Source organism: Rhinolophus sinicus, linkage group LG04 (genome assembly GCF_036562045.2).
Source record: "Rhinolophus sinicus isolate RSC01 linkage group LG04, ASM3656204v1, whole genome shotgun sequence".
Taxonomy (NCBI): domain Eukaryota; kingdom Metazoa; phylum Chordata; class Mammalia; order Chiroptera; family Rhinolophidae; genus Rhinolophus; species Rhinolophus sinicus.
The window spans coordinates 99,326,143-99,351,728 of NC_133754.1; the positions used below are offsets into that span (position 1 = coordinate 99,326,143).

General features: G+C 46.5%; 1 protein-coding gene across 2 annotated transcripts; it reads right to left on the reverse strand.

The window, feature by feature from the left end:
• Positions 1 to 16,347: 16,347 nt before the first annotated feature.
• CDX2 (caudal type homeobox 2) lies at positions 16,348 to 24,721 on the reverse strand. Of its 2 annotated transcripts, none has more exons than XM_019736433.2 (3): positions 24,031 to 24,721; positions 20,569 to 20,710; positions 16,348 to 19,660 (listed from the first exon to the last, which is right to left on the reverse strand). In XM_019736433.2, the coding sequence occupies exons 1-3, from the start codon at positions 24,569 to 24,571 to the stop codon at positions 19,537 to 19,539; spliced, it is 807 nt and encodes a 268-aa protein (XP_019591992.1). In that variant the 5' UTR covers positions 24,572 to 24,721; the 3' UTR covers positions 16,348 to 19,536. The 2 variants fall into 2 exon arrangements, with proteins under 2 accessions (XP_019591992.1, XP_019591991.1); XM_019736432.2 differs by having other exon boundaries at positions 20,565 to 20,710; positions 24,031 to 24,717.
• Positions 24,722 to 25,586: the final 865 nt, after the last annotated feature.

Below are 25,586 nucleotides of genomic sequence, written 5' to 3' on the forward strand. Positions count from 1 at the left end.
GGCTTGTCAATCAGTTGAGCCTACAATGATGGGTCTCTTCCTGATGCAGGCAAGGTGAGGGTGAATAGATGGTACAAATGTTTCCATAAAGCAAAATTCCAGGGTAGAGCTGTGTTGTGGCGAGGGTGAATTTTGTAAGGTTCTCACTATCTGTGATGTCCATATCTTCTGTGCTCTCATGAAAGTCGATAGGCAAATACAGAATCCATTTCAGATGTTAAAATTTTCAACCTGTTTTGTAAATATAACCAGTTTCTCCAGAAGTAAGGAGGTTACTTTTTCAAGGCCAGCCCTCTAGCTGATTCTGGAAAGTATACATGGAGCATGTTTAAAGAAAATAAATCAGCCATTGAGTCTATGTTCTTGAAACTAGTCCCAACGAAGGCCATATTGACAGGTAAACTCTATGGCTTCACCTTGAACTTTATTTAACCTTGGAGGTTAAATAAAATCACTTCATACCTACTATTTATTTATCCAAGCTATCACATATAGAGCCACACAGCTGTGTGTTCCTCGGTGATGAGAAGTGGAACACAGACTAGAAATAGGAACTCAATTCTCCAAGTTTCCTTACCTAGCTCAGCCATTAACTATAAAGGCGGGTTAAGATCTCATGTTCACCTTGGTTATTTTCATCATTTTTAATGTGCAGATATTATGTAGGCAATCACACAATGCTGATAAAGTATGGGGAGAGCCCTCATCCATGCTATTACCTTTGTCCACAGTATATGGAGTCTCTGAGGGTTGAGTGCCCCTAGGCTCATACGCCATTATAAGTCCGTCATGATTAGGTTAGCTGTTCACACAAACAAGACTAGGATTTTTAAAAAGAAATGAATTGATCTTAATAGGTGAATTTTTTTTTTTACTTTTGTTATTTGTTTCCATTACTATTGTTGAGATCTTGTGCTTTTTTTTTATGAGTTGTGTTACAGTTGATATTTTTAATATTTTTTTATTTTAAGTATGTTTTTCCTGGACCCATCAGCTCCAAGTCAAGTAGTTGTTTCAATCTAGTTGTGGCGGGCTCATAGTGGCCCATGTGGGGATCGAACCAGCAACCTTGTTAAGAGCACAGCGCTCCAGCCAACTGAGCCAACCGGCCACCCCTTATAGTTGATTTTTTTAAAAGGCTTGACAAACTATAACTAAATATTAATGTTAGTTAACTCTAGGGAATGGAACAAGGAATTTCTTTCTATTTTACTTTATGTTCTTCTGAAGTTTTATATTTTTGACGATGTGAATATACGTAATTTAAATATTAACAGTCAGCTTTCTAAAATGTTATCAACTATTAACTATGAGTAGAGGGATTGCAGATGATTTCTAAATTTTTTCTTATTTGAACCTGACTTTATGTTGAGAAAAAAATGGGCATGATTTAAAAGAACGTTGACTAAATTGTTGTCACATTTCCTACAGAAAGCGCAGCAAGTGTATCAAGTGACAACTCAGAGGGCTCTTAGAAGTTTGTAAACCCTTCTTCACCTCATTAATCATTGGTAGACCTTGAGAGCCCCAGCAACCAGAAATAACAGTGTGGGGTCAAACTGCACAGAACTTGGGAGGCTGTCTGACTTAGGATGCCGTCAAACTGGATGGTTCAAGGTCAGACTGACTGGGAAGGGAATGGGAAGTCTTTTGGGGACACCGCTCCAGTCTTGGTGGCGGACAGATCTGGCCAGAGAATACCAGGGACTGCTAAGCAAGTAGTCTTCATTACGGGAGCTTTATATTGTGTGATTCCCTATTGTGGTTTTCTATTTGTTTGTTTTTATTCCATAAATTTGAATGAACGGCTTGCTATTTACTGGGCTGATTAGTGGGGATAGAAAGAGGCAAAATATAGGCTCCCTACCCTCAGGAAGTCCACCATCAAAAGCAAGACTCAGACAAGCAACAGGGTACATTACAATACAGGGAAATACGTGATATCCATAGGTTTATACAAAATGCCCAGGAATATAGAAACCAAGCCTGGGGGATTCAGGGAAATCATAGCAGAGTCTGAAGTAGGCAGGATGAGGAGAGGGGACTGAGAGAAAGAGTTTTGTGCCAAGAAAACAGCGAGGCAAACACGTGGAGGCCAGACACACGCCGTTCCTGCATTCACTATATTGCTGCCATCAAATTACCACACACTTAGTGGTTTAAAACAACACAAATTTATTCTTACAGCTCTGGAGCTCAGATGTCTAAAATCAAGGTGTCGGCAGGGCTCTGCTCCTTCTGGGGCTTCGGGATGAGTCCGTTTCCTTGCTGTTCCAGCTTCTAGAGGCCACCTGGTTCCTTGGCTCCCGTCAATGCAACCGCTTGCTTCCATAGTCATTACATCTTCTGTCATCAAATCCCCCTCTGCCTTGCTCTCATAAGGACCCTTGTGATGACGTTGGGCTCACCCGGATAATCCAGGATAATGTCTCCATCTCAGGATCCTTCATTTAATCACATCTGCGAAGTCCTTTTTGCCCGCTAAGGCAACATTCCCAGGTTTCAGGGATTAGAACCTGCAGATGTCTGGGGGCGTTATTCACCTGCCACTGTCCCCCTGAGACTTTTACACTCTAAATCACCTGCATGGACAGCTCTTCTTCCTCAGGTCTGCTTAAGCTGCTCCGTCCCACGGACTGTGCAAACTTGGGCAATTTACTGAACTTGTTCCACTTCAGTCGCCCCATCTGGAAAATGGGGATAATAATAGACCCAGCCTATTAGGTCTTTGTGAAGGTAACATGAGTTAATATATGGAAAGCACTTACAGCAGCACCTGGAACATAATAATCTCCAAAGCAATCAGCCTGTTGTTGTCGTCATTGTTGCTTTTGTGACCCAGGTCTCTCATTTCAGTGTCACCTCTGCAAAAATACCTGTCCTAACTACCCTAGTAAAAGTGTCCCTCTAGTAATTCTCTACATATCTCTTTGTTTCTTTTTTTTTCATTGTAATGGTCACAATTTCACATTATCTTGTATGTGATGTGTATTTTATTTAATTACTCTATTTACTGTGTTTCCTCTGCCTCCTCCACTAGAACGTAAGCTCTATGTCTCATTCATTACTGATTCCCCAGCACCCAGCATGATGCTTGGCACATAGTGGGCCTGCACTAAACATCTGTTGAATGAACAAATCAAACTCCCTGCATTGTCCAATAGAGTAGCCACCGGCCACACATGGCTGCTGAGTACTGAAAATGTGGTGATTCCAAACTGAGGTGCGCTGGAAGTACAAAATGCATGTCAAATTTAGAAGACTCAGCACAAAATAAATAAAATTCAGTATTTCATTTATAATTTTCATATTGTTTACATATTAAAATGATAATAATTTGGATATATGGGAGAAATAAAATATGTTAGCTTCAATTCCAGCTGTTTTTTTTTTTTTTACTTTTTAATATGGCTACTAAAAAAATAAAATTACATATGTCATTCAGATTATATTTCTATAGGACAGCACTGCCTTAAAAAGCTCTTATGGCGTGTGCTCTACAAGCTAAACTGTGGGGTTGTATCTTTGATTCACTTTTTAGTAACTCAACTTCTTTCAATAAAAGTTAGCTATAATTAGCTAACTTCCAAGGAAAAAATTATTTTCTCATCAGAGAAGTTTGGAGCTTTATAAATATTTGCAAGTAGAAAAAAATAATATGAATCTGGAAATTGTAATGGGTACTTAATAGTGGTTTGAAGGGGGCCTTTCCCTTTTAATAATTTATATTTCTGATAGTTTGTAGTTGTTCACAATGACTTGTCTCATTTAGAAGAAAACATAGACATTTTTAAAATAAATTAATAGAAGTTTGCAAAAATTCCTTGAATTTGTTTACTTATAAATGCTCGTTTTCAAGTCCTAAAAGTGAAGACTGTCCCAGAGGATTGGTGAGGAATGGACGTCACACCTCTTCTACCAACTGTGACAAAGGAAGGTCCATGAATAAACACCTGGGCCATCATCCACAAAAGCCTACTGCATTCTACTCCTTCCGCTGTGTCCTGACCTCCAGTTCTGAGACGTACTAAGCCAAGCAAATGCCCAGGAACTATATATAAAGAATTCCCATGCTTCCTTTCCAAATATTTCCTTTTTCCATTCTGACTTTCCTCTAATAGTTTATCAATGTTATACACACAACATAGAGTCTGCTTGGCAGGTGCTCAGTAAATAGGGAATGACTCATGACAGGAATGAATACATGAATTAATTCAGTGTAACTAGCATCTCCCTTCTCCCCTTCCTTTTGTTTATGCTTCTCATTGTTTTCATTATTAGATTATAATTTTTTCAACACATTTGCTTCCTTCTTTCTTTTCCCTCCTCGGATGCCAATATCCATGGATTTCTTTATGCTTTCCATTTTATCTACCACTTTTACCTTCTGATCCTCTTTAATATAGTTCCTGGTAAAATTTTGGGGAGACTTGTTTGGATTCCCCATTCTGCTTAAGAGTTACAATCATGTTTTCAAAATAACTCTTTATACTCCTATGTGTGGTATACTACCATTTATCTCAGAAAGGGGGAAAGTACATATACTACCGTGATGACAAAATCAATTAACAAGAGTGTAGACTACCCCATGGGACAAATGAACCTGTTTTCTTCAACAAATAAATTGTAAGGTTAAAAAAAAAGAAAGAAACTGAGGGTTAATCTCTACTATAGACTAATAAAGCCATCGAGCTATATCAACCAATCATACTTTGTGAACCTTTTTTGTATTCTAGTTTAAACAAACAAAAACTATAAAATAAAAACATTTACAAGATTAGGAGAACTGTAATTTGGAACAGACTGGATATTTGATGCAATTTTTTATTGAGGTATCATTGGCATATAACAGTATATTAGTAATAGGAGTACAACGTAATGATTCAATGTTGATATATAGTGTAAAATGACCACAACAATAAGTCCAATTAATATCCATCATCATACATAGTTATAAAAAAATTTTTCCTATAATGAGAATTTTCAAGATCCACTCCTAGCTACTTTAAAAAATGCAATGCAGTATTATTAACTATAGTCACCATGCTGTACATGACATCCCGATGGCTTATTTATTTTATAAGCGCAAATTAGTACCTTTTGCCCCCCTTCACCCATTATGCCCTACCCAACCTCAGGGAACTACAACTGTTCCTGTGTCTACAAGCTCTGTTTCTTTTGTTTGTTTTCCTTTTTGTCCTTTTTAATTCCACATAGAAGCAAGACCATATGGTATTTATCTTTTTCTATCTGACTTATTTCACTTAGCATAATGCCCTCAAGGTCCATCCATGTTGTCTCAAATGACAATATTTCCTTCTTTTTATGGCTGACTAATATTTCTCTGTGTGTGTGTGTGTGTGTGTGTGTGTGTGTGTGTGACATTTCTTTATCCATCCATTCAGCAAATAGACATTTAGGTTGTCTCCACGTCTTGGTTATTGTAAATAATGCTGCAGTGAACATAGGGGTGCATATGTCTTTTTGAGTTAGTGTTTTCATTTTCTTTGGATAAATACGTAGAAATGGAATTGCTGGGTCATAAGGTAGTTCTATTTTTAATTTTTTGAGGAACTCCCATACCGTTTTTCATTGTGGCTGCGCCATTTTACAATCCCACCAACAGGGCACAAGGGTTCTTTTCTTCACATTCTTGCCAACTCTTGTTATCTCTTGTGTTTTTGATGACAGCCATTCTAACAGGTGTGAGGTGCTATCTCACTGTGGTTTTGATTTGCATTCCCTAATAATTAGTGATGTTTTCATGTACCTGCTTGCTGTCTGTATGTCTACTGTGGAAAAATGTCTATTCAGATGCTCTGCCCAGGTTGTTTGGTTTTTTGCTATTGAGTTGTATGAGTTCTTTATATATTTTGGACATTAACCCTTTATCAGATATGTTTTTCAAATATTTTCTCCTGTTAAGTAGGTTGTCTTTTCATTTTGTTGGTTTCCTTTGCTGTGCAGAAATACTATTTTTAAGGTATGATAATGATAAAAGTGTCCATATCTTTTAAAGATACATTCTAAAATATTTAGAGATAAATTGATATGATATTTTGCATTTTCTTCAGAATATTGAGAAAATGTGAATGAAGCAATATTGACTATGAGTTGATTATTATTGAAGCTGGGTGATGGGTACGTGGGAGTTTCTTAGACAACTTGTCTTTTGAATGTCCTTGGAATTTGTCCTAACAAAAAAACATAATATAATTGTTTATTACAAAATAAATATAATTATAAAAAATTTGAAAAATATAGAAGAGTCTAAAGAAAAGGGAAAAAAATGCCCCAATATTACATCAGTGTTATTTCTTAATCACTAATATTTTGGTATGTTTTCCTTCAGTCTGTATTCTGTGCATATATATATGTATGTGTGTGTGTGTGTGTGTGTGTGTGTGTGTGTGTGTGTGTGCATGTGGCTGTTTTAAAGCATAACCACACATTTTTTACAGTCCTCTCATCAAGAAGTGGAGTCTTTCCTCCTTGAATCTGGATGGGCTCATGGCTTTGCCCAGTGTTCTATGGTGGAAGTGACTCAAAGTGATTAGGTCCTTAAAGGCCATGCAGCTTTTGCAGTGTTTGTTGGGAACATCTGTCCTTGGGGCCCTGAGCCACCCTGCAGGAAGTCCGATTGCCCTGTGACCATCCAGCTGTGAGGAAGCCAAGCCACATGTAGAAACCAAGTGCAGAGACTCCCATTGACAGTGCCAGCTGAGCCCAAACGTTGAGTCATCTCACACAAGGTGCCAGATATGTGAATGAAGAAGCCTCCAAATGATTCCAGGCCCAGCCATTCAGGAATTCCCAGCAGAGCCTCCAGACTAGGTAACAAAAGACAGCTACTGTCTCTCGTCTGAATTGCTGACCACAGACTCCATGGACATATTAAAATAGTTGTTTGAGGTTTGAGGTGGTTTGCTAGACAGTAATAGGTGGTAGGAACAGAAGTCGGTACCTGGAAAGAGGTTGCTGCCATAACAATGCCTAAAACATGTGGTATTTATTTGGGGACTGGATGGCAGGGAGAAGCCAGACAGGCCTTGGGAAAGCTGATAGTGAAGGCTTAAATAAAGTGAGCAAAATGTTATTGGAAGGAAACAAGATATTTGCTATGTATAGGCAGAACATTTGGCAACATTGTCATCTCAGATCATGTGGAAAATAGGAAATATACTTAATAAATACAGTCATCTCGCTGAGGAAATTCCTGGTCAGGATATCAAAGGTGCCACCGACTTACTCTAGTTACCTATGTAAAATGTGAAAGGATAACGATGACCTAAAGAATACACTCTTCAGTTTTCAAGTAGAATTAAGAGGAAATGTAGAGGGCTCAGACGGGACTGATCCACTACAGGGTTTTCACACTAAGAAAAGACCTCTGAGCAAACATCAAATCCTGGGCACTGTCAAGAAAATGTGTTTTCAGAATAAAAATGGAGACAAGCATATGACTGTAAAGCCCTTTGCTGAGACGTAGGAAAGGTATAAGGTGGTGCTTCATAGACTCACCTGGACAAAATCCTTGTCAGGGTGGAAATTGTTTCCTCTACCCTCTTAGGTTCATTACGTGGGAGCCTTTGGATGTAACCAACAAAAGTCAGATTAACAGGAGACAAAGAACGCAAATCTTATTCATATTTTACCTGCATGGGTGTTCACAGAGAAAAAACTCAAAGAAGTGACTAGATTCGGCAGCTTATAGACTATCTTAACCAAAGAAAGGGGGTTGGGGTCAAGAGATAATAAATGGATGATAAATTGTGGGGAAGTGACTAGAAAATATATATGGGAGACTAATGGAAGATTAAAGTTATTTTAGTAAGATTTGTGTATGCAGACATGTCTTGGTGCCAGCTCTCCATCTTTGGTGATGAGTTGCTCTCCTCTTCCTGGTATAGGAGAGGGGGAAATAGCTTCACAAAGGGAAATCTATGCCCTTTTAGGCAGGAAAGGGGAGAACTCTCCCTAGATCTGCTGCCTCTCAATTGCCTTTGGCTTGAAATAATCCTTTTGTCAAAGTGGCATAGTTGGAGATGGCATATTCTAGATCCCTCCAGCCTTCTAAGGATTTTAGGGCAAGCCTTGCAAACAATAGGGCTTCTAAAAATCTTAAAGACATTGGTACACAACAGCTTCATGGGGACTTAAGGCAGAGGAAGGCTCATCTCAGAGATCTGTGGGTAGCTTTATCTAATGGAATGGATTTCTATAAACTGAAACATAAGAAATCCATCACGATTTTAAAGGAATTATACCTGCTTAAATCAAAAGGCAGTACAAAATGAAATGAGGCTTTTGGCTCCCCAAACTTCTAGTCAGAAAGCAGGCTGAAAAAATGGCAAACATTGACTACTTTTCATAGAAAAAGGAAGGGACTCAGGGAATGGGAACAGAGACCTACAAGGCAGAGGAAAAAGTCCCAGACAGTCACTCCCAGGGAGCAGAATGAAGTCCTAACCAATCAATGGGCAACATACGATCAGATGGATTTCAGAATTAACATAAACCAATGACTGCTATGTGTTTCTGTTTACTCCACTCTAAACAGGAGATAGCAGTTATCCTGTACCTGTCCCACCACGGGTTTATTCAAGGGGGCAGTGGCAGAAAACTTGCCTCTTTTAATTCATGAGTTTTCAAATCAAGCAGAACTATACCTAAGGAACTTAACTCAAGGAACCTAATATGCACCTGGACTTGATTTATATTATGAGACCCTGGACCCTGAGCCTAAGCCCAATACCTTAATGAGATGAAGCTTTAGGAGAAGAGAACTTGGATGTGGAGCAATGTAAATAATTTGTGGGCATGGGACTAACTACAAAAAGCCTGAGGCTGCCATGGTGTGAGGGAGCCCAGGCCACATGAGAAGGCGCTCTGGTTAACAATCCAAAATGAGCCCAACTTTTGACTCATTTTAGCCTAGGCACCGAATACATGAGTAAAAATACCTCTAGATGTTTTCTGCCCCAGACACTTAAGTCTTTCTAACTAAGGGGACAGACACAGTGCAGTGGAAAGAAGTCATATTTGTTGTACCCTGTCTGGGTTCCTGACCCACAGAATCAATGAACATAATGAAATGCTCGTTGTCTGATACTAAACTTGGAACTGTTTGTTAGAGAGCAGTTAAAACACTGCTGTGTTAGTTTCCTGTGGCCACTATAACAAATTATCACACACTTGGTAGCTTAAAACAATGGAAATTCATTCTCTCACAATTCTGGAGGCCAGAATCCCAAAATTAGTATCACTGAGCTGAAATCAAGGTGTGGCCAGATCTATGCCCTGGAGACTATCCGGAAATATCTGTTCCTTGCTTCTTCCAGCTTTTGATGGCTGCTGATATTCCTTGCTTTGTGGCTGCATTACTGCATCTCACGCCTCTCCTTCTTCATGTCGTGTGTGTGTGTGTGTGTGTGTGTGTGTGTGTGTGAAATCTCCCTTTACCTCTATTATAAGGACACTTGTGATGGCATTTAAGGCCCACATGAATAATCCAGAATAATCTCTCCATCTCAAGATCCTTAATTTAATCATATCTGCAAAGACTGTTTGGCATGGGAGTTTTTTGGTGTTTTCTTTTGGTTTTGGTATTGATGTTGGTTTTTTGGGTTTTTTTGCTCCACAAGGTAATATTGGCAGGTTCCAAGAATTAGGACATAGATATCTTTTAGACAGCCATTTTTCAGCCTACTACAAGTGCATAGTTACAAAAAATCGTATTGTATGTATTCTTTTGTATCCTGCCTATTTTGATGTATGAGCCAAAAGCAATAAGTATTCCCCAGATCATTAAATATTCTGAAAACAGTAGCTTTAGATATTATATAATATTACTGAATATTATTATATAATATTACTGAATGGGTATGCCATGATTTAGTTATTCAAAATCTTAATGTTAGACACTTATTTCTCACTCCCTACTTCTGATTATTTCCTTAGATCTAGATGTGGAATTACTGAACTCAATGAGTGTATTTTAAGACTTGTAAAATATATTGCCAAATTGCGATTCCAAAAATACAGGAATTTACAATCTTATCATCAGTCTAGGAGGTACCTGTTTCATCATACCCTCTCCAGTATTGAGTATTGGCTATTTTTAAGTTTTTTGTTATTTGATGCTATTTCTTTAGAAGTCTAGTGTTTTTCTTATCATCTTGCATTGCATTCTTTAAATATTAAGGATAACAATCCTCTGTCATTTTTGTAGCAAATACTTTTTTGTCTTTTGTTTTGCTTTTAAATTTTGAAAATGATGTTTTTGATAACTGTCTGTTGATTTCTTTATCATTTGTTACTTTGCGTTTATATTTAGAAAGGCTGCCACATTCAGAAATCAGACTCAATAGTCTGATTTAGCATGATGTTTGTTCTCAGAGAGGCCTGGATTAGAATCTACTTTTTGAAAAGGGTAGATGCTGGTTGTTGCAAAGATTAAATGAAAATCTGGAAAATGATGGATTCAAGCAAATCACAGAAAATGCAAATGTCCAATAAACATATGAAAATATGCCCAATCTGCTGAATAATTATGGAATGTAAAATTAAATTAGTTACCATTTTCAGTCCATCAGATTAACAAAAACTTAAAAGAGAACCTCTAGTGCAAAGAGGCTAGGAGAAAGGACAACTCACTCATAGACACCTGCGATGGTAGTGAGAACTGTTAAATCATTTTGGAAAGCAATGACTATCTGTATTAAAGTAAAAAACGAACATTTTCTTTGACCTAACATTTCCAATTTAAGTAATTTATCCTTTAAAAATACAAAGATACAAAAAGATATATATAAAAAGATGGTTATATTCATATCATTTATAATAGCAAAACTCTGACAAAAACTTGAATATCCAGCAGTAGGGAAGTCATTAAATAAATGTGTTTTTTTCAGTCTCCCCCACTAGAACATAAGCTCCCCAAGAAGACAGATTCTTATCTGTGATCTTAATGCTGTTTTCCCAGCACCTGAACATAATAAACACTCAAAGAAATTGTTGAATAAATGAATGAGTAGAATTCTGGTATATCTAAATTTATAAAATGTGGTGGCCATTAAAAAGAATCCTTTGGATGTATATGTAATGACCTGGGAAAATGCCCATGATATATTATTTAGTGATAAAAGCAAGTCACGAGTAAAGTATGACTCCATTTTTGGTGCTTTTTAAAAGAAGAGATAAAGCAAGAACAGATGGCATGTAATATATATTTGTGTAAGCACAAAAAAATTCTTGGAATGATATGGACTAGGGCTTTCACATTGGTATCCCAGAGGACTGGGATTGAAAGAATGGAGGAGAAATTAACCTTTTTCACATCTCTGCAGGGCTTAAATTCGTTGGAAGGTATTGTACTTTCTTAATACAATTAGCTTTCATTAATAAAAGCATAAACCAATCTAGACTATGCTACGGGAAAGACAGCATGTTGGAGTCCTTTGCCCACACGTTAGGAAAAAGTGCCCTTGACACTGTGACAGTATTGGTTTGTTGCTTTGTTTTTTTAAAGGGATTGTTGAACACCTCACGGTAACACCTTACTGTCTTACAGGTAAATTTTGTCCCCACCCCCACCCACCCCTCCTTTAGTTGGCTCTGCCTGTTTCCCTTCCTGCAGGTCCCTCTCACTCAGGTCAACCATGCCAACTCTCCTGCGGGTTTCTGTTAACTCTGCGCTTGCGAGCCAAAGCCGGCGGGCGGGCGGGCGCTGCTTCTGGGCCGCAGCTACTGTGTGCACGCTCGACCTTTGCCACCTTCCGCGCTCGGGGACCTGGAGGAGGAGGTTTGCAAAGAACGTGGCCCAAGGGTCCTTATTCCTGCGGCCTTATTTCCGGAATGTACCCCAAAATACAAGTCCCATCTCCAGAGGAGGGGCCCGGCTTGAAGGAGGAGGGGCGGAGAGCGGTAGACCGAAGTGTCGTGTCCGCCAAGCACCTGCACGGCGCCTCCACTACGATTAATATTAACTTTTATTAAGACTTGGCCTTTCTCTCCCCGGAGCTTCAGAAAGCAGGAAGTCCAAGGCAATGGTGCAGGGAAGGGAACTGGCAGGCAGAGAAAACCTTGAGTAAATTATTTAGCTGATCCTAGATGAAGAGGGATCCCGCCCTCCCCCCTCCTCCGTACACCCCAAGTAGGCCCAGTTTGGGCACCAGCCCCGAAACCGCCACTGATCACTGGTGAGGGGCACACCAGGGAGACGTTTCTTTACCCGGATGAACGCGAGGGCGGCGGGCACCTCTGGGCCCAACCCGGCTCTGGGGGAGATGGCCTTCCCAGGGGCCGCCCCTTTGGGTGGCTGCGAAAGGGAGCTGGGGGTGAAAGTGCGACAGCGCAGCCGGGGAACGTGGACAGGTGGAGGGAGGTTGTTTCGCACACGCAGTTCGAGGCGACACCCACTGCGACAGACCCCCATCCTGTGCGCTCTGCCAGGACCGGAGAAGCAGCCGAGGGGGCGGGGAGGGCTGCGGGTCTTCATGGGGAGCTGCCCCCGGCCGGCTGCCGTGACTCAGCCCTCGGGCTCGAGGGTTCGCGGCGGGGTTGGGGACAGATCCATCCGGCCGCCGGGCCCCGGCCCTTCGGCCGTCTCAGCCAGAGCAGCAGCGCCGCCTGCCGGACACTTCGCGCAGGCTGGACCGCAGCGCCCACCAGACCCGTGGCCCCGGCCGCTGCGAGCCGGGCTGAGCGCAGAACGCTCCCGTCCTTCCCCCAAATCTAGTCCCACCCGCTTGGCCGCAGCCCTGGGCGCTCTGCTCCCACCGATGGAAGCCGCTCTGGATGCTCCTCACTGGGGCCGGTCTGCGCCCGCGACTCCAGCTCCCGGCACCACCCCCGCCCACAGCGGGGCGCGCCTTTACAAGCCCTAGGACGTTTAACCCTGATGACAAAAGCCACCGCTGGACCCCAGCTGTTCCAAAGAAGTAAAAGAAAGTGTCTGGAATCTCGAGGCGCGACTTCCGGGGGCGCAGGCGGCGACGGTAGCGACAGGGAGGCGTTCCCAGGGCCTCATCCCTAGCTGGCGCTGCTCCCCGGCGGAGGCCCCCCAGTCGGGTGCTTCTTCTGTCCCCACTGGTAGCTCCCATCCCCGGGGGGACTCCGACAAGTCGCGGAGTCCCCAGGCTGCAGCCGAGATGGCCCGGCTGGGAGCGCGGCCTTCTCCGCCGCCTGGCGTTGGAGGGCAGAAAAGACCGGACACCTGCGGCTCGACGCCCGCGGAGAGAACTGTAGGCGGCACGTGGCGCTTGTATGTGCGGTGGGCTCTGGTGGCCTTCGGGAGGGTCCAAGAGCCTGAAGCCAGATGACTCGTTCATCCAGGCGGCAGGGAAAGGGGCGTGACCGCTGTCACCTGAGCTGTGTCTTCCCTGACGGCTGGGCTGCGCGCAGATGTCTTGATCCCAGGCCCAGCGCTTCTCCCAAGCGTGTTAAACAACGGGCCTCCTTGGGCATGAGCAAAGTTTTCTTAATTTTTCTTTCTGAAACATAAAGATTCAAATCCAGATGGGGATAAATGAAAAGTTCTCGCTAAAGAAACAGCTTGCCCCTTGTCTATGTTGTCTGGCTTTAGAGTTGCAAAAGTCGCTTTATTCAGTAGTTCCAAATCCATGTAAAATTTTACTCACTGAACAGCTGCAAATGGCAGTCGTTTTTGGTCATGTAGCCTTTAGCTCTCAGTTCTGGCCGAGGAGCAACCCTAACCCTAGATGTATAATACATTTCAAGATTCTAAGCCTAGAAATGAGAAACAAATGTTAATTGTTGGTTTTCTGTGGACTTAGGATCATGACCAAGAACTGTATCTGTATAAGTGTTTAATATGTATCACAAGATTTCACTAACATTTCTAAAAGTACAAGGATAGTTATATGAAATTCATAGGTATGATGAAAATTATAACAGGAACAAATGAAAATAGAGGAATTTGGGTTTCTAAAATTTACAATATTTTCAACAAAGTGATTTGAGGGGGGAAATTACATTTTTATTTCTTGTATGTGTGGATTCCAGACAAGCAACCTTTCTTTTTGTTCTTCCTGCAAGCTTCTATAATGCTATTCATTGGACAATGTCTCGGGTTCTTGTTTAATTGTGTCTTTCTTCTGCTTGTTTCTGGCAACGCACATATTCCCTACCATAATTCTGCCTAGAAAATGGGGACAGGGACTGAAAACAGAATCTAGTTAGGGTGCATTTTGTTGTGGTTGTTGTTTTTACACATTAGGTACACAGAGTTAAATAACAATACACTAAGTGTCTTTCATGAGTTAAAGAAAGAGCCTGCCCAGGTCACTTTTAACAACTCCTAATCTGTGGTTTAGGTACTTAATCTTTGTTGCTGATTCTACTAATCAACAATAAGTTAAAACTATTTAAGTGCCACACAACAAGCCATTGTATGTTTGTACTTTAGCTCCTACATTGTTTCTCATTGTTTGCTTTCCTGAGGTTGGAGAGAAATTTATCAACTACCACTTGTATAAAACCTATTATTGTCATACTGCAGATACAAAGTGTTATGATAACAGACTGTTAATCCTGGAAGTTCTGAGACAACAGCTGAACAATTAGAAAAGAATTCCTTTCCTAGAAATTAAAACATAAGTATCAAAATGCATAAATGCCTGGGTTCTTACTTCTAAATAAAATATTAGCCACATAAACCCAATACATGACCTGAATATTATTTTGAAGTAAATGTGTGTATGCATGAAGGGATGGTTTGGTTATCATTTAATATCAGGGCACTCTTCTTCATGGATCAAAACTGGTTGTGTTCTGGTTTATGGATTAGATCTCTAGCACAGAATTGCCAGGATCCAGCAGAAAGAACAAACTGATCATTTAACTTTGAGGCTCTGGCAGGCTAGTTGATATTATCTATATCCACTGAGATCAATGACAAATCCCAATTTGGAAAAGCTGTTGTTAAAACAAATAGGTTTGGGTACTAAAAACATAAGAGCCAAAAGGTCACCTATGCACTTGCCCCCACCTTCGCTAAACTGATTCTTCCAAGAATTTCAAGGTAATGTTGGTATAATCTTGGTAACCAGCAGATTCTACTTTCCTTGTTTTAAATTTGAGAGTTTTCTTCCCCTAGTTCTAATTTCATAACCTTCAAGAAAATAATGATAAAGAAGTAAATATTCCCTCTGATTTGTAGCTAAGTAAATTTAGCGATTGTTTTGGCTCAGTTTCACTCAGCTCGTTTCTCAGTTATCAATAAAACCTGCTTGGTTTTCTAAAATCATTGTCATCCTGTTGACAAAGAAGAGTAGATGGGAAAGGAAAAAGGTAATGGAAAAAAATGGCTAAATGTAAGCGTAATGGGAGTCTGTTGGAAGTCTGTATGGTCTAAACGTGGTTTAAGAAAATAATTTAAATTTTAACTTAAATTCTTAAAACCAAATAACAAAATAAATTAAAGAGCACAGAATCAATATTGAGATATTGGGATGGAAATTGTTTCAAAATAAAGAAACTTTAAAAAGTGTCCCGATAGCTTATAAGGAGGTTCTCAACTACATCCTCAACTAATCTGTCTCCTAAGTACAAGTGTTTGGGGACATCTCTTCATGTAGATGAAAGGGCGAGTAAGCTATGCAGATCACTAACTCATCTTCTCATCTGGAATGTCAGAGCTTTGCCACTGAGATTCTATGCAGACATTGAGGCTGTGGAAATCAAGAGACAACAGACTTGAGGCTATTTTGAAGTAAGCAAACCTGAACACATTAGAAACAACTCTGGGAAGGGGTTATTCTATTGTTATTGGAGACATCCTTGTTCAAATGCTCTTTGTAAGGACCCTAGAGCACTTTGCAGAAGATGGTTCATGATAAAAAAGCAGCAGCAGTTCGTGCAATTATCGGAATCCAATCCTAAGTGTATGCTGTAACTTGCAATTCTTTACATGACCTCATTTGGGCCCCATATTACAGATGCGGAAGTGGTGGCTCAGAGCTTGTGATCTCCCCAAGGTCACTGAACTGGTAAATAGCAGCCTGTTTCTAAAACCAGGTGCGAATAGTGCTCCTAAAAAATATATAGTCTCTTCTGCAAGCTGAGATTGCTTTCATTTCTACCTTCTCTTATTTTTTTTCCTGAGTGGTTGTGAATAACAACAGCACGAATATTGCTGTTTATATATTGAGATTTCTATTTAAGATTGGTTTTCTTTAGTAGGTGTTATCAGAAAGAAGTGAAACTCATTGAAACTTTCATTGCTTTCATTAGCAGTCCATCTTGTTAACTTTATTGGGTGACTATGGTAAAGCCGTGAATTGCTCACAGGAAAACAAAAACAAACAAACAAAAAAACCTCAGGCTAATTTCTCCCCATATCTACCTTTTTTGACTTGAGTTCCATAATGCTGGTACTTCCTCTCCCCCTCCCCAATATTTATCATAAGTTCTCAATCTTTCCATATATTAATATCGTACCCATATTACTGTAATTTTTTAAGGAAACACCTTGTGCAAAAAGACCCTTTTAGAACGGTGGGTAGCTCCCCTCCGCCAAATTTGCTTTTCTTAAAGATTTAACAGATCTAAGAATTTCCCGTGCCTGCCTGAGTTGAACTTCGTTTCAACAGACCCGTGGCCATAGTGGGGAAGTTTCGCCAGTCCCCAGTTTGGGAGGGCCTGGGGTAGGAGAGGCGCTGGAGCTGACACCTTCCATTTGGGTCAGAACCGGGTCCCTTTCCGGGTTCACTTCCGAGGCTGCGAGGAACGCGGGCCGTGGCCTTAGCGCTTCGCAGAGCGCGCGCGCCCCCTGGCGGCCCGAGCCGGGAACAGGATGCCGAAAGGCTAAGGGATTCCCGGGTCCCCCACGCCCTGTCCAGCGCCAGAGGCGCCGGCAGCCGCTAAGTCATCCTACGAAATATAAACCCGGGCGTCCGGGCGCCGACCCAGCTAAGCCTCCCCAGTCTGCGCTGCCCACTGGCGCCACTGGTCCCCGTGTTGTCTTGGGCTCGCTCCGGGGGTGGCGGGGTGGGGGGCGGCGTCCTGGCGTCGGAGGCGCGGTGGCCTGCCTTGCAGGCGACGGCCCGCATTTCTTGCTCTTTCAGCGGCCTGGGAGACTGGCGGGCGGCTGGCGGCGGGAGCGGGTCCTGGCATTTCGGAGCAGCCGAGCGCCCCTCCTCGCCCGGAAGCGCCCCGCGCGGTCTAACTAGCGGCGGGCGTCGGAGCGGTGGGCCGGGCCGGGAAGGGGAAGAGCTTGTAATCGCTTGCAGCGGGACAATGCCGACTTTTGAACCTCTAACCACTAAGCAAACAACCCTTGTGCTCTCGCTCCACTGTCCAAACAGGGTTTATTGACAGGCGTTTCACAGCAACGCATAGCAACCGAGGCGGCGGCGAGGGGGCGGGCGAGGGGGCGCGGCCACTGCGGGATCCCGGCGCCCCGACACCCCAGGGTCCCCTGCTCAACGGACCCCAACCTGGCTTCCCCTGTGGGAGGGGTCCGACACTCTCCCTCCAACCCCGAGGCCAGGCGTCTGCGGGCCCGGCCCCCAAGGGCCCCTTTACCACCCAGAAGGGCCGCGTAATTGGGGAGATGTTGCATGGGGGGGGGGATGTCTCGCAGTTTTGTTCGTCCTCCCCAGCCCCCCGTACACCTCCTCCCTCTCCGGAGAAGCTGATTAAGGCTCCAAGGATTTGTAGGAAAACGAAGCCCTGCCCAGAGCGCTCAGCTCAGCGGCCTCCAGGACCAAGAACTTCAAGGACAGCAGCCCGGACCCCAATGGACCAGCCAGATAACAAGCAGCCATCACTAAAAGGATCTTCTTAGGCTGGTTCTTGAATTCTTGTTTCTGGGGGTACGCGGGAAGGGGGGAGATCGTATAAGGAAACTGCGCAGGGCAGGTCATGGGGTGGAGAGAGAAAGGGCTCATGTCAATGCTCGGCGATTCACAGAAGGCTATGTTCATGGAATTGTTGCCTTGGGAAAACAGGAAACACAATATTTTTACTTAATGCTCATGTTTAACGACTGAACTGTGGGCGTCCCTAGAAAGAAGGGAATCTCTGGTGAAGGGAACGTTTGCAAATGCCTCCGTGTGAATTTGATGAGATGCTATGAGGGGGCTCTCTGACCTCCAACCCCCAAAACTGCCCGCAGCTGGGAAGCAGCAGCCCATTCAGATGTGCATTTTGCCCAAAGGCACCCCCATGAGAACTACACATTTCACAATCCAAGGCTGGGCTCAGGCTTGGGGGCAGGGAAGGTCTCAGAACCTGCTCCCTCCAGCTTCTGACGCTCTGGGGTAAAATGAGGTTGTCCAGATAAACTTCTTCACCGCCTGCCTGATTTTGCTAATTCTCATTGGCAAGTTTGGTAGATTTTCATGTCTTAAAAAAATAATAATAATAATTCTGGACAAAATCTGAAGACAATAAATACAGAATCTGAAATCTGGGAAGCTCATTTATCTTTCTGTTTCTTTTTAGAAAAAATTCAACTGTGCTCAAATACCCCCCTACTTCCCTTCACCATATCACTTCTCTCCCCATGGTTCCAGAAGGCTTTTTAAAGGCTGGCTTGGATGTTACACAGACCAACAACCCACACAGCAGCAACAACAACTCCCCTTCTTCATCAGCCCCAAGATTGTGAAAATGACAGGAAGTCCAGGTCGGCTCTGGCATTTATAGCACTGACATACATTCAGCCCAGAGAAGCTCTGGTGACAGGCTTTCTAAACAAGGCCCAGTCCCGGGCCCCCTTGTCAGGCCTGGAGTCCAAGAACCACCTTACCACCCTCCCAACACACATACACCCCCCATCCACTGCATATTCACCAGCCATGCCTTTCCTGGTCTGGGGAGGGAAGAGAAGACAGACAAAGCAGTCTGTCTTCTGCAGTCTTTGGTCGGTCCAGGTTTCTATCTTAGCTGCCTCTGGCTTCTGCAGTGTAAATCTTGCCTTCCCTTGAGGCAGGAGGGGCCAGCTGGTCCTTGGATGGCAGTGAGTAGGCAGCAGCCATGTTGGCTCCAAGCACTGGTGCTCCCCTGAGTCCCTCTCTTCCCTCAGCTCCAACCAGAGGTGCATCGCCAGATTTTGAAGACAAAGAGCTGGGGAGGAAGGGGCGGAAAGCCTGGTCTGTTTAGCCAGTCCAGGCACTGCTTCTGCCAGCACTACGTGAAGCCCTGATGGTCATCATTACCCGTCTCCTCACTGGCAGAAAGAGTCAGACCGGAAAAGGTCAAAATCTGGGACAATGTCTTCCTTGAGGTCTCCATACCCACTAGTCTTTGCTCCTGGCCCCCATTTCTCCTCCGAGAGCTGGATAAGTTGGTGTACAATGTGGGTGGGAGGAAAGGGGTCTCTCCTGAGGATTCGAGCAGAGTCCATACACCTCATGGCTCAGCCTGGAATTGCTCTGCTGCTGCAGGCCACTGTAGGTCATTGGGTGACAGTGGGGTTCAACACCCCCCCAGGCCCCAGAACCCCAGGAACAGAGCCAGGCACGGAGCCTTGCAGGGAAGACACAGGACTCAGGGGCTCTGGGACACTTCTCAGAGGACCTGGCTGTGGCTGGGGAGGCTGGGGTGCAGACGGTGGGGGCTGCTGTTGCTGCTGCAGTTTCTTCTTGTTGATTTTCCTTTCCTTTGCTCGGCGGTTCTGAAACCAAATTTTAACCTGGAAATGGGAAGGTGGAGAAAACAGAAGGTGGTGAAGAAGAGGATGTGAGAGGGGAAAGGCCCAGTATTCAGCACTAGCAGCAATATCTCCCTCTCCAACTAAAGAAGTGCCCTCTCTGATGGAAGGACCCCAAACCCTCGCACAGCCTTTCATGGGATAGCCCTGTAGCAGCCAAGCTGGAGCCCTCCCCAAGCCCGCTTCCGCCTCCTGAGAGAAGAGCCTTCCTTCCTCCTTGTTCCCAGGTTTCTTTCCAAAGCAACCTTTATCTATAATGTTACTGGAAAAGTTCAGAGTCTCACAACCAAGGAAAACAGAAACTGCAAGGCCCTTGCTACACCAAGCAAGAGGAAGCCAGTGCTGATGTACTTTAGATGACAACCTTTGGCCTCTCAAAGCTAAACTGAAAAGTAATATTCCTCACCGTGGAGCCGAGACTGAGATTCAGTGAGGGGCTTCCTGGCTGTGAATTTGGCCTGTTTTTTCCAGACCATGCAGAGTGTGTATGAGCCAAGCCTCACCCCTCTAGTTTTTATGGGCAGAGATTGGGTCTTATATTACTTTTTTTGCCCCCAGTACAGTGCTGGGTCCAAAGAGAATAGGTCTTTAGGTCTTTATTGACCCAAATAGAAATCTGGATTAAACTAATACTACTCTTTCTTACACATCCCAGACCCCTCAAAATGTGGGGCGGGGGGGGGGGATAGTCAACATCATCAAGAAAAGACAGCTACAGGTGGACAGAGCCTTTTAAAAAAAAGTATTCAGAAAGAAAACGTTCTCCATCCTGCTGCTTTAATCTGCTCACAGAACTAGGTAGACCTTCCACCTGGCTTCTGCCTCTCCCCAGGTGACTGCCCATCCAAGGCAGTGACCAGGTGCAGGGCAGCAGGGTGGTCCCCACCTGCCTCTCGGAGAGCCCCAGCGTGGCGGCCAGCTCGGCTTTCCTCCGGATGGTGATGTAGCGACTGTAGTGAAACTCTTTCTCCAGCTCCAGCCGCTGGTGGTCCGTGTACACCACCCGGTATTTGTCTTTCGTCCTGGTTTTCACTGGAGGAAGCAGAAGTTTGGGCTGAGAACTGCAAGGCCCATCAGTCATGGGTAATGACAAACCTCCCTAACCCAAGGGCCATTTCTCTTCCTCTGCTGCCCTGGGGGTAGGGGTTTGGCTGGTTCCTGCGGAGTCTGACAAGACCCCCCAGAGGGTCCTGGGGGGAGGGTGTGGGGCTCTGTGGGACAACAAAACTAACCTTGGGCTTAAGAGGGTTTTTTTTTATTTATTAATAAAAACTGAAACCTCATACACATAGAAGAAAGCAGAACCCAGGCACCCTTTCAGAGAACCAAATACAGTAGTGGAGCTGCCTAGGCCCAAAGGGAAAGGGGGCAGGGCAGAGTCCCAGGAGTATTCAGATTTTCAGGCCCACCAGAGATGGAAGCTCACCTAGAAACAGCTAGGTTTGCAGGGCTGCCGTTATTGGTGGCGGAGGTGGGGGTTACTTTCTGTTTCCTTTATTAGAAGTGAAAAGGGGGGTGCAGGAGGGGACAGGACCCCTCAAGTCACCAGAACTACCCCCAGAACACGAGGCCCCACTGGAGGAATTCTGAGCTGGGGAATTCTCCAGCTGGGGACATGACACATATCTGGTGGAACCTGGTTTGGCATTCCCCACGTTTTCTTTTTTAATTCCCCATTTATTTCTGCTGCAAACCCTGCCAGAGCTATCCTGACCAGTGATCTGTGCTCATTGGATTGTCAACATATTAAACCTCGGATTGATGGTTTTACTGAAGGGCCTTGACAAATAGTGCCGCCGCAGTGGGAGCAGGCCGGAGCCTGGCGTCTCCACTGGGTCTGTTCTGGGTCAATCCTGCACATAGCCCTGACCAGGCCCGGGTCTTCTGGCAGCAGAACGGGTTCCATCTCCCAGCGCCCAGTCCAACAGGAAGATCTAAAGGTCTGGGAGCTGCTTGGAGGTGTTTCATGCCCCGCAGGCCGACTTTGTTCAGGTAAAACCCTTTGCAAACCACAACAAAAGCGCCCTGGGAAGATACAGGCGGGATCAGAGGGAGCTCCCCCAGGCCGCTGAAAGGGGAACACAGTCGCAAACAATGCCGGACAAGGCGATCTTATCAAAGAAAAGCCCTTTCAATGCCTTAATAACCACCGCATTCTGTTTGAATTACCACTACTGAGCAAATGGCGGCCCCGGCTTTCATCCCCCTCCCCGCCAGGCGCATTAACATAAACACTGCCCGGCAGGCGCATTTGAATGGGCGCAGCGGCCCCGACCCCGCGCCTGCGAAGAAAGTGAAGGGAACTAACACGTCCCAAGGGCCTTCCAATGGGTGGGCGCATTCCCACACGTTGCTGCCTCGCATCCACTCGAGGCCGCCGGTGGTAATCGTCCCCTTTTTACAGGTAAGGAAACTGAGATTCAGACCAGGTCAGGCCGATGGGAGAGGTGCGGCTGGCATTGCAGCCTAGTTGGAGCCACCAGGGACACCTCCGGGGCTACGCAGCGGTGCGCAAAGGAGTTCTCCAAGCCCAACTCCCCAGTAGCGACACTCGCCCTGGGATGTTTGGGGGCAGCTTTTGCTGGGGTGCTGCCCTTTCAGTATCCCGGACGCGCCGGGAAACATGGTAACTAAGACCCCTTGCGCTCTGCCGCCCGCGCCCAAGGGTCTTGGAGGAGCCCTGCACCCCCTGGGAACCGAGGAAGGGGCTGGAGGAGGGGAGAGATGAGAGGAACTTGCCAGAATTCATTATTGACTGCGAAAGTCACCACCCTCTTTCCGGGCCCTAAAAGAGACAATAGCAGGGCTGGGAAGGTGTATATCAAAGCGGGCCGGGCCGAGTACCACCCCCTCGCCCCTTGACAGATGACGCTCCGCAGAGGAGTCGGGCTCCGGCCTGTGGACCGCGGCCTCCCCACATTAACATCACAAGGGCGCCCGGCGCCGACTGCGGCCTTGCCACCTCGGTGCGGGACTTCACAGCGGCCTCTCATCTGCTGACCCTGCGGCCTGGGCTCCTGCGGCTCTCCCCTCCTTCTGCGACCCCTCCCCCCCTCCCTGGACTCGCCGAAGGTCTCCCTTAGGCCGCCGGGTCCCCACCAGTTGCGTGCCAGGCAGGCTCTATAAAGGGGGCCTTCTTTGGGAGTGCGCTCGGTTCTGACCAGGGCGCCTCATCTAGGGGAAGGGACCAAGCCCAAGTTGCGAGGCTGGCCCTGTGACCTTCTCCCTGGGCGGCAGCGTTTCCCACCCGGACGATCCCGGCATGTGCCCAGTGACGCAGAAACCGATACCCAGAGACAGCCCCCAACGGCAGCTCTGATTGATACGGCTGTAATAGGCTATAAACCTCTGCGAAGTGGCCATAACCTGCATGCGGCCTGGCTGGGCCAGAAAGGAGGGAAGAGAAAAAAGCGGAAGTGCAGAGGGCTGGAAAGACTTCATGGAGTAAAGGGGGCCGCCAGCAGGACTCTCCCCAACACACCTATTCGTACTTGCTTCCCACCTGGACACACATCCTGACATTAGATGGGGCAGACCCTGAACCCATGAGCCCCACAGTCCGGCAAACATAGGATCTTTACAGAAACGTCTCCTAAGCAAGCTTCTTGGCTGCATGTGTGTGTGTACATACACACACCCTGAGATGCTTGATTTGGGACAAATTATCCCACGTCCGGAGCTGCGGCTGTATTCCCACCAAGGTTCCTTCCCTCCCCGGGCTTCTTGCCCCTAGCCCTCCAGCTTCTTATTGAAGTAACCCCTTTACCGATCAAATTTTCAAAGATCGGGCGCGCCCCCTTCCCCTTAGTTCTGGGGCCAACACCTCCTTTCTAGCCACAGCACCTCTGCCCGGTCTCCCCACTGGCTGTAGCTCTGATCACTTGAACTGGCCCGAATGGCCAGACCTGGCCCCACGCGCCGCCCTCCTGGCCCCCCAGGCCACCGCTCTTCCAAATTAGTCAGATGCGGAAGGAGGACGTGGAGAGAAATGGTCAAGAGCCCGGCGGGTGGAGTTCGAGGCTCCCTCTTCCCGGTGGCTGAAAGCTGCGCACGGAGTGCGAGCGGCGGTGGCAGCAAGTGGGGAGGGCGGGATCCACTCTGTACAGCCGTGCTTCTCTGCCCTAAACTGAGCACCGGGTGTGACACCAAAATATTCACCTTCGACCCCCGCCAGCCCAGGCGAAGGATCTAAAGAAGCCCTGAGGGTCCCAGCTCCCGCCTCTCCTTCCTGGCGCGTAGCCTCCAGATAGCCCCGGATGCCCGGGTGCGCACAGGACACGCGGCCCGCCCAGCAGCCGGCGCGGAGTCAGCGCCTCGCAGGGCGCCCTCCCGCGGGGCGCGTCGCCGCTTACCTTGGCTTCCAAGGGACGGCTGCGCGGGCTTCCGCATCCACTCGCACAGGTTCCGCCGCTGACCGCCGGGAGACAGCTGTTCCGCGGCGTTAGTGGCGGCGGGCCCCGGAGGGCCGGGGTTGAGAGTCTGCAGCAATCCGGAGGCACAGGGAGGCGCGGCGGGCGGGTGGTGCGGGTGGTGATGTGGGTGATGGTGCGGGTGGTAGTCGGCCGGGCTGCTGTAGCCCATGGCTGCGGCCGGCGAGCCCCCGTTGAGGCCGTGCGCCACGGCGTTGGCGGCGGCCGCGGCGCCCCCCGGCGCGTAGCCGTTCCAGTCCTCCCGGAGCGGGGCGCCGTAGGCCGCCGGCCAGGATGGCCCCGGGGACTGCGCATTGTCCAAGTTCGCGGCCGCTGCAGCTGCGGCCGCCACATGGTAGCCACCGTAGTCCGGGTACTGAGGGGGACTGACGAAGTTCTGCGGGGCCAGGTTGAGGCCGCCAGAGTGGCGAACGGAGCTGGGGTACATGCTCACGTCCTTGTCCAGGAGGTAGCTCACGTACATGGTGGCGAGGGCCCGACAGCCAACCTCACCATGCTGCCTGGGGACGGACGCTGGGGACTGCCGGGGGGCGCGAAGGGGAAGGGGCGAGGGGGTGCGAGGAGCAGCGGGTGGCTGCGCCCTAGCCCGCGGTGCTCCGCTGGCTCCTCGCGGCGCTTCTGCCTCTGAGGCGGTCCCTCCCACTGGCCTGTCTCCTCCCTCCCTCCCTTTCTTCCTTCTTTCCTCCCACCTCCTTCCCACTAGGCTGCAGAGGCGGGGAAGACCCGCCACAGGCTGGCGTGCGGAGCCCGGAGCCGGCGGCCTTACGTGATTAACGAGTGTTTACAGGACTCTATTAGTAATGACACAGACACCAATGGCTGGAGACGTCGAGGCGCAGCGCGCACCCCGCGCACAGCCCCCCGAAACACGATTTGCATTTTAAAAGATAAGGGGGGGGGGAGCTCGCGAGAGGGCCGCGACCCGACCACAGCTAAATATTCAAACCTTTATTGTTAAGAGCTTCCTCCTTCCAACCTGGTGCACTTTAACCTCCAATCACAGGTTCAAAGAATGAAATCAAGAGGCTTGCAAAAGAGAGGGGGAAAGAGCTATCTTGGTGGGAATCTGGGCTTGGAGACTAAGGAGTTGTGTTTATGCATTTGCAGAAAAGGGGAGGAGGGCAGTCCAGGGCTCCTTCTATCCCAAAGAGAAAAGAAAAGGGAAACCATTGCTTTGATGACAACATTTTTAACTAACCCAGGAGGTGACGAGTTGAGCCAGAAGAGTTGGGCTGGTTCCTTTCCCCTCTGCACCCCTGGCCAGGACAACTGCTCTCCCTAAATAAATGTCAGCGCTAATCATTTATTTTCTTCCCCAAGGAAACCAATCTCCCTCGGCATGAGATAAATTGTGACCCTAGCTGCAGGCTGCATCTCCGAGGTCATCTCACATTTGGGATTTAAGTTAAAGCGATCAATTTTTTAAGCATTTACATTCAAGACTCAAAAGTCTTAACTACAAGCCAAGGTAGAAGTCA